At 36.1% G+C, this 12,829-nt stretch overlaps 1 protein-coding gene across 7 annotated transcripts in view; it reads right to left on the reverse strand.

Moving 5' to 3' along the window:
• The window catches only part of LOC108726533 (diacylglycerol kinase eta), a 43,486-nt gene that overhangs the window by 2,094 nt on the left and 28,563 nt on the right, over nucleotides 1-12,829 (reverse strand). For 2 of the 7 annotated variants that reach the window (XM_018454164.1, XM_018454165.1), the window contains exons 1-22: nucleotides 10,544-11,046; nucleotides 9,509-9,710; nucleotides 9,294-9,430; nucleotides 9,041-9,132; nucleotides 8,838-8,968; nucleotides 8,554-8,722; nucleotides 7,625-7,727; nucleotides 5,942-5,944; nucleotides 5,505-5,821; nucleotides 4,571-4,879; nucleotides 4,313-4,407; nucleotides 3,894-4,083; nucleotides 3,462-3,814; nucleotides 3,052-3,365; nucleotides 2,577-2,910; nucleotides 2,267-2,494; nucleotides 2,084-2,186; nucleotides 1,730-1,999; nucleotides 1,351-1,645; nucleotides 576-872; nucleotides 401-496; nucleotides 196-284 (exon numbers count right to left, since the gene is read on the reverse strand). In XM_018454164.1, the coding sequence (XP_018309666.1) occupies nucleotides 196-284; nucleotides 401-496; nucleotides 576-872; nucleotides 1,351-1,645; nucleotides 1,730-1,999; nucleotides 2,084-2,186; nucleotides 2,267-2,494; nucleotides 2,577-2,910; nucleotides 3,052-3,365; nucleotides 3,462-3,814; nucleotides 3,894-4,083; nucleotides 4,313-4,407; nucleotides 4,571-4,879; nucleotides 5,505-5,821; nucleotides 5,942-5,944; nucleotides 7,625-7,727; nucleotides 8,554-8,722; nucleotides 8,838-8,968; nucleotides 9,041-9,132; nucleotides 9,294-9,430; nucleotides 9,509-9,710; nucleotides 10,544-10,579 (4,163 nt within the window). In that variant the 5' untranslated portion in view covers nucleotides 10,580-11,046. Of the gene's footprint in view, nucleotides 1-195; nucleotides 328-400; nucleotides 497-575; nucleotides 873-1,350; nucleotides 1,646-1,729; nucleotides 2,000-2,083; nucleotides 2,187-2,266; nucleotides 2,495-2,576; nucleotides 2,911-3,051; nucleotides 3,366-3,461; nucleotides 3,815-3,893; nucleotides 4,084-4,312; nucleotides 4,408-4,570; nucleotides 4,880-5,504; nucleotides 5,822-5,941; nucleotides 5,945-7,624; nucleotides 7,728-8,553; nucleotides 8,723-8,837; nucleotides 8,969-9,040; nucleotides 9,133-9,293; nucleotides 9,431-9,508; nucleotides 9,711-10,543; nucleotides 11,047-12,829 lie in introns of those variants that run through there. The other 5 variants (XM_018454161.1, XM_018454159.1, XM_018454162.1 and 2 more) reach the window with 5 other exon arrangements.

Consider the following 12,829-nt stretch of genomic DNA (forward strand, 5'->3'; position numbering starts at 1 on the left):
GTAAATATTCTGCTAGAACTATTAAAAAAAATATTTAAAATTTAAAATTTAATAAACTTTTGTCAGTGTATATGTAAATTTTATCACAATGCAAAATACATGACAAAAATGTAAAAATAGTTAATTTCATAACTTGTATCTCTTTAAATAATTGACTTTAAGCAGCATTGCATTAAGCATAAGAAAGAACTATACCTGATCGTCTGCGGGAATATTTTGCAAGTAAACCAGCCCTGTGCCTCCCTCATCAAAGGTACATTTTCGTAATTGCTGTTCCATTTGAGCTAGAGATACAGATAACTTGTTTTCTAAGTCTTCTCGTAATTTCTACGTTAGGGAAATAACTGTTAGTTTGATCAATGCGTTAATATTTTATAGTCACAACATTTGCTCTGCTCACCAAGTTGTGTGCTTTATCGCGCAGTAATTCACAGGATTCTTCGTATAATTGCCGTGCGCTCGATACCAACTCGGTTACCATAGGTCTCAGGCTTACCTGTATTAACAAATCGAAAAAGTTAAAAAAATAATTAGATTGTGACAAATTTCTAACTAATTCCCTAATCCAAACTTACCCCTTGCAAAATTTTACCGTTGGGATGTACTTGCTCCAGCGCATATGCTGTTCGCGAGGCTACTTGGTACAGATCTCTTTCCAGGGTTGGATGCGATATGATCAATAGTTTTACCCACTTGACCAAGGTCGTCACGGTTTCAATCAGACTTAACAGGATGTTTAATTCCTCATCATTCAATTGAGGAGGCTTATTGCAAAGTTGCAATTGTGGTCTGGGTTGCATATTTATAGAAGATTGAGCGCTTAATGTACTGCGCTGTTTCTCTTCCCATGTTTTCAATGAGGTTTCAAGTGCCTAAGACACAAAATATTTTCGATTATATATATAAATCAAAATTTTTTTCCATTAAAAAATCCCAAATATTAGGATTCATAAACTCCTATTGTTCTGCTATTAATTGTCTACAGCATTGTAGATTTTTAATAATAAATAACTATCTTGCCCAATAACTGTCTTGTGACTCAAGTCTTAAAGATGTATTTACGAGACGTTACACCTCATTTATTATTTGTTATTAAAAATCCATAATGCTGCAGACAACTAATGGCAGAACAATAGGAGTTTACGAGCCCTCGTAGAAATTATGAGAAGATTTAGAAAACAAGTTATCTGTATCTCTAGCTCAAATGGAACAGCAATTACGAAAATACCTTCGATGAAGGAGGCATAAGGCTGGTTTATTTGCAAAATATTCCCGCAGACGATCAGGTATAGTTCTTTCTTACGCTTAATGCAATGATGCTTAAAATCAATTATTTAAAGAGATACTTACCCTATTTCTATAAAGCATCTGCATGCGATTCTTGTGTATAATTTTTATAACACCAGGTGGTTGAATCCAAGCCTCCCCATCGACCTGTATAGGAACACCTTCTTCTCCTAAGATATTAATTTGGACTGTTTGGCACTGAGCTATCCTGTGATGCTGCAAATTTATGAGTCGCGAAGCAGCCATTTGAACAGATCCGAAGACCGCAACTACTTCCAATATACGGTCGTCAAACGATGGTGCTAAGAATAGATCTCCCTCCTTCGTACCTCCCCAAAAGTTTGTACCGCCCATAAAACTGTTATTAGAGAATAAAACTTTGCTTTTAAAACTTTAATTTAGATCATAAAAAATCATATAGATATATTTATTATATAAGTACCTCGGTATATTTAATATGACAATTCCTTGCAAGGACGGCAATGGTATCCTTTGACCGTCGCACTCCAATTGAACTCTCTGCTCAAGATTTTTATAAGTTTTCTGTATCCACTCTTTAGAGCCCAAGACACCGTACCACATATAATTCTTAGCACGCGATCGACATTTCTCAGGATGCTCTTCTCTCTTATTGTGAAAATCGAGACTGATCTTTGCGTCTATGCCAATACCGAAGTAATTGTTCATGACACATCGTTCAAAGTAGCCTTCCCTGTAATACAAAAAAAGTTTCGTGATATCTGTATACATGTCGAATGTATTAATTACATAAAGATATCAGATATGTGTGAATTACGTCAATGTTTCATCTGGATCCATTAATGGCGATACCGGTGCACATAAAGCGTCTGCATTTGCCAGCAAAACTTGACTGATGAGACCAGCTCCTCCACTTACATCTGTACATTTACAAAAAAAGACACGTAAATAATTATATAAAATAAGAAAGATTATATTTCAACATTGCATGTTTACTCACTTGGCCACATGGGCAATCGAACTAAAGGATTTATTATAGGAAGTTTCTTCACGTCCTCCGTTTTGTCTACAGATTTTGCTCTTTCGTGGCGCAAGCTCACGCTCGAGCCACCTAAACGAGCAGTAGTTGCCATCAACGACACAACTTCTGATGCCTTCAATAAACTTCCACTGCTTATACGACGTGTAGCTTGCGGAGAGAAACCTGAGTTGGGTAACTCCACGCTTACTGCATTATTAGAAAAATCATTAAAATATATGCATACTATATATAATTGACATGTAATAATTTTTTAGCTGGTCAAACTTACATCTTTCCATACTATTGCCACTGTATTGCTTGTCATGTGGATCCAATTTGTAATCTAAATTAAATTTGTGATGACTCTCAATTGACAATGACGGACTTGGTGGATCAACGATAACACTAATCTGTGGTGGAAAATTCGTAGAGCACTTTTCGTTGGTATTGTCCGGGACAGAGAAGCAACATACTGGTCTCAACAAATCGGATGTTTTTTCCTTTTCAATGGTTTCAAACGTAGTCTCAAGTACGACATTTGTCTCCACAGATTGCGGCGACTTAATTCCTGAGACACGGACGCATGTTGTTAAGCCCTCCGTTTTATATTTACTTAGCATTCCCTGATAACAGAAATCACATACACAGTTAATTTTACATACATAAAATATATATATAATTAACTTAATTTAACTTAATCTAAATTTACTATAAAACAGTTAATTTTATATATTTAACTTAAAAAAATCGAAATATTTATTTACCTCTTTATCCGTCTTTATATTTTTTCTGCCTTTCTTAAAGGAGTATCTTCCAATGTCATTCCCTTCGCTGAATTGGGCTAAACCGCAATATCTATGAGATTCTTCGAATTCTAAGCCTTCACTGACGGAATCATACCCCATTATCACATCACCCATTATCACATCCTGTCTGAGGGAACTCAAATCTTCTAAGCCGCTTTCCGAGTGTTGAATTTCACTGGAAAGCATATCGGAATTATCCGGCGAGTCGTAGTGCCCTATCTCCACGTTTTCCCATTTTCTCGTGGAGTCAAATATATCGCTGTCTTTATGATCTGAAAAGTGTCAGAGAAATTATCTAATAACAAGATAAGAAATACATACAAAGTGACACTTTTACGATACTTGCCACATTGGTAGTATTTACTTACCGACTTCACTCAATGTACTATTTCGCACAGTGTAACTCCTGGAATCAAAAGTTTCGGAAACCATGCTATCTGTACTGTTGGTACAGCTACTTCTAGTTTCTAATTTGACTATCGCGGGTTTTTGCACGTGTTCTGGCGAAATGTTTTTAGAATGAAGCGAATCCATGTCGAGAGATACGACTGTAGTCGCATCATCTGATGGTGTACTTGTGTCTAAAGTGATTTTTGTCACAGTTGGAACGTCATAGGAAGCTTCTATTAGTGTCGGTTCAGACAGTAAAAAATTATCATTAACTGTCTGAATCTCTTGACCGCTGACAGTTTGTATCGCGTGCATGTCAAAATTGAGAACTCTAAAATTACATCGAGTTACGTGTAACTTGTAGAATGCAAGTATTGACAATACGTCATTGAGTTCATGTCGAAAGTTACCCTTGTGGTATGTTTTCACTGTTGCGTCTACTGTCTGCAAAACTATCGGGTGCCGGAAGCGTCAACAATTCTTCGGGTTGCGAGTCTCTTCTTAAATCCGGCATTGGGCTCAGAGATGCCACATTAGGAGTAGGACTTGGGCAAGAGATCTCTATGCTGGGTTCTACAATTGGTAGACATATGGCCTGATCTGTTTGCGATCAGGCCAACAATATAAGTTTATTGATAAATCATGTTCAATATTGCTGTTTTTCGCCAAAGTTACGCATAGTACAGTACGAAAAAAACAAATATGAAAATTTTATCGTTGTAGATAGTATCCAATAATTTTCCGATAAATACTATGACAAGATTAATTTTACTTGTCATAGTATTTATCGGAGAACTATCGGATATTCTTGCGATATATGACATCTTACTGTTTTGTTTCTCGTCCGAAGGACTATTCTGTTCGTCGACAGTTGTTTCCGTGTGTTCCACTAATTTTCTGACAGCTTTTTTCAAGCTATTTACTCTGTAAACATCATTAAAACATACATTTCTCTTTCTACATGTATAATACAACGTATATCAATACCGCAACTCACGGTCTCGCGTAAAGGAACCACGGCAGTGTCGTTGCGCTTAGCTTGGCGCCGAGACACTACCGTGTCTCTTGATATGAATATATGCTATACCTGGACATGACAATATCTTTTTCCGTGTAACATGTTTTTTTTATTTTTTTTAAATTTGTTATTTCTTTTTCTGGCTTTTCTAAAGCACCTTTCTCTTGGATGCTACTAAAAGTGTCAGTTTTTAAAGTGCCAATGTCAATGTCTTCGGTATTATCCGAAAAATAGCTTTCTTCTTTCGACAAAGTTTGTAACAATAAGTCAAGTTTCTGTTGAAGTACTGTACACTTTTCTCCCAATTGTTGGTCCCCTGTATTTAAACTGGCTTCTAGTATATATGTTTCAAAATCTTTTACTGTTGTACATAAAACTCTATAAGAAAAAACTCTTGGTTTAAATGCTAAAACTTAAACCTCATGCAAATTCATAGAGGGTGTCTCGAAATTCCAGAAAAATATTATTGCCGCGTGAAACTTCGTGAACAGTTAAGTGTAAATCAAAATGTTAAAGGGAAGCCTTTGAAAGCCAACACAGGTTGTGTATAATTATATACTTTATTATAAGAGATAAATATACGTTTCGATCCTAGTTTGGATCCTCTTTAATATAAATAAATATATAAATAAATTTAATAAAAGAGTGTAAGCCATTTTTTCCGTGAAGTAGTTTTTTAAGTATGAACTTTTAAAGTTTGACTAATCATAAGCGTTGGCTATAAAGTCATCTATTCATGTGACATGCATGCACTGGTATTAGATACCAAATAAAATATTGCCGCTGCACGCACACGATCACACGGATAGATAACTTTTTGACCAACGTTAATGATTAGCAAAACTTTTAACGTTTATACTTAAAAAAATTATTTTACAGAAAAAATCGCCTTACATTTTTATTACTTAATTTTTCATGAAGTTTCACACTGCAATAATATTACCCTCGAATTTCAAGACATCCTCTGTGTGTGTGTGTATTTGTGTGTAATTATATTACTTACTTGGCACTAGATAAAACTACACTTTCTTGATCAGATTGCAAAATATTTGTTAAATGAGCAAGAACGCTGTCTTCATATTGATGAGCTATGCTCGATTTTATAGCCGGATCCGGCTGAGTCACTTTGTGACATGACAGAGATATGTTGCGTTCGAATGTCATAATACTCCACCGGTCTAGCATTTTTGTACCCGCTTTCTCATACTTCTCCAATAATTGAGGTAAATGCGCGTCATCGTCACATGACGAACCCCACCCTAATACGCGCGCTAAATCATTTCCTGTTCCTAAAGGTAGTACTCCAATTTGACATTGCCTCTACAAATTTGAAAAATACAAATATATGTCTCTTCATTTTATGCAATGCATTTAGTAGTACATTTTAATTACATTAGTTCCTAATGAAAACTATAGATTAGATAGATTAGTCATGCTTACCGCCTGCAAAAAAAGTTAACAAAGCTTCGCGTGTATAAAGAAGCCTAAAGCACATACACCGATTTCATCTGGAATAAAATCATAAAAGAGACACGCCATGCAGTTTATAATCAAAGTTTGAAAAAATTAATACCATTGGCTGCAATATCATAGCTCTGAATATTAGTACTGCTCAAATATTGTATATATAAGGTTGTCAAATATCTCCCTTCCGCTTTATTGCTCTTTAAAAAGTGTTACAGTGATCGGATTTAGTTCAAATATGCGCCGTTTTGTTCGATAATCTGTTTCCATCTAGACGGCAACTTCATAATACCCCCCTCGTAGAAGCCCCCCTCCTTACTTGCGAAGAACTCGGACAGCCACTTTTCACAATCCTGTATTGAGTTCAACTTTACACCACCAAGGGCGTTCGCCATGGACAAGAACAGGTGGTAATCACTTGGCGCTATGTCCGGGCTATATGGTGGATGCGATAAAACCTCCCATCCGAGCTCCCGTAGCTTCTGACGAGTCATCAACGAAATAGCGCGAATTTCGGCGTTAGTGAACTCCATGTTTACACGTCTATAACTGTTGAACGCAATATCCAAACTAATCATGCATAGCGTCGTTTTGTAGGTTATGTCAAGACCTTTGAAATGGTGTATAGTATTGCCAGATACGACCTCTGTAGCGCTTTGTACATAGCCGCGAAATTCAAAAGACAAAAAAGCGGAAGGGAGATATTTGACAACCTAATATTAGTATAGGATAATTCTTTCGAATGTATATCAATATTTCAAAAGAACGAACAGAGTTCGAGAAAAAAGTTTTATTTTCCGAGCTGTAATAAATTAAACAAAATATTTGGAATATCCGTTTCTCTAATCCATCTCTCTTTCCAAGACAATTAAGTAAAATAAGTGCGAAAGTTTGAATGTACATTTTCCGATACCTACAAAATATCATCAGAAAGTTGTTACGAGAATATAACTTATTTGAACAAGAAGTAATGCGATGCTAAATCCAATCCAAGTTTTGCATCCTTCTCAAAACATTATAATTCAAAAGAGCTAATCAAATTGTAAATTACAAATCTCAATTTCAAGAATTAAATTGTCGATATTGGAAGGATGAAATTTAAATCGAATTTAATCATGTCATATCTTGTCTAAATATATCCTCTCTTGATAATTCTGATGATATTTCGAAAATATCGAAAGTCATCCCAATTCTTTTTTGAACTAAAAAATCTATATGTTTTGGAACGAAAGATTCATAAATTTTTTTTTCAAAAACAATACTTTAAAATATATTTATTATTTAATAATAATTATGTACATATACAAATTCGTCTCTATATTTATTCTCTGAAATACTGACATGTAATTAAGAATCACTCTGTATGTTAAAAAATATATTAAAGATATATTAAAATTTAAAACAATATACTCTTAGAGTAATGCTCTTTTAATCTGATGTATAATGAATTTTAACTGTAAGTTACATTCATGCATTATGTAAATCCAAAAATATCACTAAGTTTCTAGGCTATGCGCAGAAAGAAATACGCTTAAACGCTTTAAACAATGCAGCCCTGGTAGAGCGTAATTAGATTTGAGATGAAATGATAGTCGCTAAGAAATCATGCTGAAAGAGATAAAGTTATCACTCATAGTTTTAAAATATGCATTTACTCACGTGCATTCCAAGCCGATCGATTTCTGAAAGAACCCATCCTACAGATCCATCACCACTACATACTAAAATCCGGAAGGGATCGAAATGCCGAAACAGTCGTAATCTGAGCAAGACACATAATTCTTGTATTCGAAGCGTTTATACACATCTTGCTACACGTATGCTAACGAATTATAGATCAGGGTGACCAGCGATCCAACATTTTCAAATTCAAGATTTCTTCCCGGTTTTCCAGGTCTAAAAGTAGCGATTTTCAAGGTTCTTAATATTAAAAAATTACATACGTTATACATACAAAATATATATGTATATAGTACACGTAACATATACTATAACATATAGAATAAAATCTTTCTCGGAGAGAACATTTTGAAATGTAGCCTAGGAATAGAAGATTTTTATACACGATGCAGAAAATTCACTCTGTATTTTTCATTCCGACTGTTGCACTATAAATCACTCACGTCAATCTAAGAAGAGTTCCAAATTTTTCGGACATCTGACTGACTGCCTGTAGAAGCAGAGACGTTTTATAGATCCGAATATGTACATCACTTGTTGTAACAAATGAAACGCGGCGCGCCAACTAGGCAGCAGCAAACAGAAAGAATGTCGGTATCCTGGCCGTCAATAATTCGAAACTCATCGACCTGATTTATCCACAGGCTCGAGAAGGTCAATAACGGAAATTTTCTACATCAAATTATCAATCTTGTGATCAATATATCAGGCCGATAAGTTAGAACTACTGCAGGACCCTTCGAATTATTGACGGGCAGTGTACTGCCCGGTATGGTCACGTATTCAAACGGTATGTCAAACAAATTCCCGGTTTTCAAAGTAAATTCCCAGTTTTCAAGGTTCGCTGGCCACCCTGTAGATTCACGATTGATTAATTGCAATTAGTATATGTATAAAGAGTTGCCTACCCTGGACCTGGTCCTCCTTTTATAAGGTCGAACACTTGTGCGGGATTAAGTAATTGTTTAAATCTTCTTAGAAACTTAATACCTTGATTGTCACCAGATTTACTGTTTACAAATACTAAAAGTGGACTGCATCCCGTAGGTCTAACTGCTTCCCAAGCTTCGTCGCTACCTGATAATAATTGAATCACGTATATAATTATTACTGTTATAAAAGTTTTATATTTGGATATTAATGTACAAATTCATACAAATGATATAACTTATGATACGAATAGATAGATTACCTATATTATGCAAAGCCGTAGGAGGCACTATACTGAGTTTACATGGTCCTAATGGACACTTGATACTCATGGCAGGTCTGCATGCTGTATGTACAGTTGCTTTGCACCACACACATCTCCAGTCTTGAAGCCTAATATGTTGATTTGCATATTTAATAAATTTTATCAACTGCTTACGTAAAAATGTAGTGGGATGTAAATACCTAAGTACAGAACCACATGTCTTTTCGCAGACGAAGCATTTTGAGGACACTGGCAAGTTTCCCTCCATCCACTGATGTGGCATTGTGATGTTCTATAATATAGATTGAATGATACAAGAATTGTACATTGTTGATACATTTATCAGACGAACAATTATAAGGTATTATTAAAAAATATGTTTCTTATTAAAATTATATACTTTTATTGATTATTAATTTCCAAAGATATATTTTTAATAACATATATACACACCCCATCTTGGTCCTCAATAATATCTTTTCCAATGGATGCCAATGTTGTCCACTTGCAATTATTTATTGCTTTTGCAGCACATCTTTTGTGCACCTTGTATTTACAAGCTTCACAACTCAAACCATGGGAAGTAACACCTGTAACAATGTAATATATTATAAATTTAACTAATATCTTTAAATAACTACAATTTATAATGAAAAAAAGATCCTTACCAGGCAGAGCATCTCTGCAGACATTGCAATATGTAGGTCTAGCGTGATTAGTTGCGTAAAACTGATGATTACCTCCCAGTATCTCTGCAGTCCCAGAATCCTGAGGATGATTCTCCGTCGCTGTTCTTGGAGCCAACCACTCCTCCATGTCTTCTTCTCTGTTTTCACTACAGAGAACCAAAGACCTTAGAGGAGTGATCACCTGATACATAAGAAATATTACACTGTATTAAAAAGGCTCGTAATAATGTTTTATTCCTGTTGTATTGTTTTTATGGACTTTCTACAATAAACCATTATTGAAGCCAATACCTTTAAATCTTAAATCGTAAGAAAATGACCAATCATAATTAATTATTCTTTTCACATTTGACTGTTAATTTTTTGTCTTAAGATTTAAAGTTTAGGTAATGGCTTATTGTAGAAACTCCATTAAATTTCATTACTTAGAATACTGATACATAAATGTGTCAACTTTCTGAAAAGCAAATGTTTTAAAATGTTATTAAAGAAACCTATTCTTGCATATGAAAGGAATGGAAAGGAACAAATTTATATATTTCATGTAAATATATTTTTTTCAATTCACCGGTAGAACATTCTCAGTGCAAGGTTATGACTTATTAATAAACGGCGCTCCAAAAATGCGAATAAGCATCGCGGAGCACCGTTTCCGATCAAATGACAGTCCCACATCTCAGCTGTTCCGTTTTGCAAACTAAGAGAACTGTCACGGATTGACACCTCAGCCGGCTCAGCGAAACAAGCTATAGAATTTCGAACGTTGCGAAACGTCACTCGCGATGCCCGTTGCTATCAAGCCAGCCCATTCTATTGTCTATTAAACAATCGATAACGGCATTGTTACGGGGCCGCGGCAGGAAGCAATTATTAAGCCGGTGGGACATTCGGGCGGGCAGACGGGCGACCTAATTAGAGAGCTGGGGACGCATCGCCGCCGTCACTACCACCACCCGTCCCGTCGCCACCCTTGGCTCTGCGCATCCCTTGGTGTGCCTAACCTTCGCGGTATACCTTGAATCGGGAACGGACCCTTTGTTGCTTCGACATTCGAACTGCGGCCCGCAACGCGGCATTCGAGTGACACGTGCGATTCCGCACGCGGGTTCCGATCACCGCTCCTGCGAGCGTTGCCACGAAACTTGGCGGCGTGCCACCCGCGGCGACATGTCACGCACGAAGACGATGACCGACGACGGTGGTGAGGCGCGTCCGGTCGGGCTCGCCGCACCAACAATCGCATGATCGCATCGGTCCGTTACTTCCGCGAGACGACCGCTCCTCCGGGACGGCCGGCTTTACCGCGCTGTTCCGTTTCTCATGGCGCATGTCATGCCCGTCGCTTCTCCGTGTCGTTTATAAATAAGTACGTCTCCGCTGCGCTCGTGCATTGTTCGCTCGCTCGCTTCGCACGCCCTGCACGCGGGTGTCGCCGGGCCGCGTGCCACACTGGTCACACCACACGCGCGGTAACCACGTGCGCCATTGTACTCGACGCCGACGCCGGCGCGCGCTTTTCACACGCCGCGCCGCGCCTCGAGTCACGAGGCGAAAAAGCGCGCGAGGCGCGACGCGGCGCGGCTGTCAATAAACTGGACGCCGCCGGCAGTCGTGTACGTCGTCGTATATTGACAGGTAGACAGGGTGTATCGGAGCTTCGCGTGCTATCTTCCCTGACGAGGATCGCCCACGCGACGGAGTTGAAAATTCCGCGGTATTCTCCGTTCCCGAACTTCACTCTCTATTTCTCTGAATAGAAAAAAAGAATGGATCATCCGAAGTATGTAATACACGAGCATACGCACACAAATACACGATCGCGTGTATTCGGGAAACAATGTTATATATATAGACATATTTTATATGTAATTATATATAATTATACATGAAACATTTTTTTCCCGTGTTTGTTGCTCTCCAAAACGTTTCTGTTTTTCATTTTCGTCGCGATCTTATGAAAGTCTTATTTTTCGAAACTTTGTAATTTTAAAGGGAAAATTATTAACTCAGTTGTGCTCAACGGAAGGAAACGAGAGGCGGTCGTCCGTTGAGTGTGCTCGTCTTTCTCATTTCAATCTCGAAAGCGTAGTTATATTTACATTACGTCGGTAATTCATTTCTCGTACAATTTATGCAGACTTGCAGAGGAATATTATAACATAAATATTCTAAGAAGAAGAGATTCTAAGAAGAAAAGTAGATGGTACTTTTCCGATGAACGTAGAACGCTTCTTTAGCTTACGAGTAGAGCATTGGTCTCGATCGTAAACTAAGGGTTTGCGAGTTTAATTCTTACAGAAGGCAATTCTTTTTATTCGCTGCCGGGTAAACACTAACTGCAGCAACATATTATATCAATATTTACCATTTCATACTCAATATTGTAGTGCAAAACGTTATACGTAACAGTTACATTATACTATTAAATATCAAAGGAGCAATAGTAATCCAATCATCCCTTGAGACAAATAACATTGTTATTTTTAATTTTTATGTGGGTCAAAATATAAATCAATCCGTTTCTATGATTACTTTCACAGTAAACATCGTCCATATTAACGTATGCATTTAGAAAATAATAAATAAGCATTTAATAAATAATAAACTTTGAGTTAAATTTAATACATTTTTTTTATTTAAATTATTATATATCACTCCACTCTTTTAGTCAAACGATACATTAAGTAGGAGCCAACGGCGACTTATAGAAATGATAAAAAGAATAATTTAAGTTGGGTATAGATTGACATTATATGAATTTAACAATGTATGGTGAGTGTAAATATCAAGGTTGGGTATAATGCTAAGTTAAAAAGTTAAAAAATTAATTTTAACTTCATTTAGTTATATTTTAGATTCTTAACTTTTTAACTTTATATAGTTATATTTTATCGGTAACTATTAACTTTTAATTTGATTTTTTAAAAATTAGCATCAAGATAGTTGGCATTATGGATCCTCTACTCGGATTACATGCTTATATTTACATTCGTGTCCGTCGGAGATGTATTTTTCTAAGTTTAAATAATTTGAATTATTTTCTAATTTTAAATAATTTTTGAAATATTTTAACTTAATTTTTTAATTTAGTTAAAAAAAAAGTTAACTTAAAATCGTGAAATAAAACAAATTCAACTTTTAACTTTTCAATTACTTTTTTCTCATTAACTTAACTATTAATTCAATTAATGTTACTATGGATTATCTTTTATCTTAACTAAGTTAAATTTTCAAAGCTGTTAACTTTAACTTAACTTAGTTAAAAAAAATATTAACTTATCCAACCTTGGTAAATATGCA

This window comes from Mycetomoellerius zeteki, unplaced genomic scaffold (assembly GCF_001594055.1).
Source record: "Mycetomoellerius zeteki isolate Tzet28-1 unplaced genomic scaffold, Tzet1.0 scaffold426, whole genome shotgun sequence".
Classification (NCBI taxonomy): domain Eukaryota; kingdom Metazoa; phylum Arthropoda; class Insecta; order Hymenoptera; family Formicidae; genus Mycetomoellerius; species Mycetomoellerius zeteki.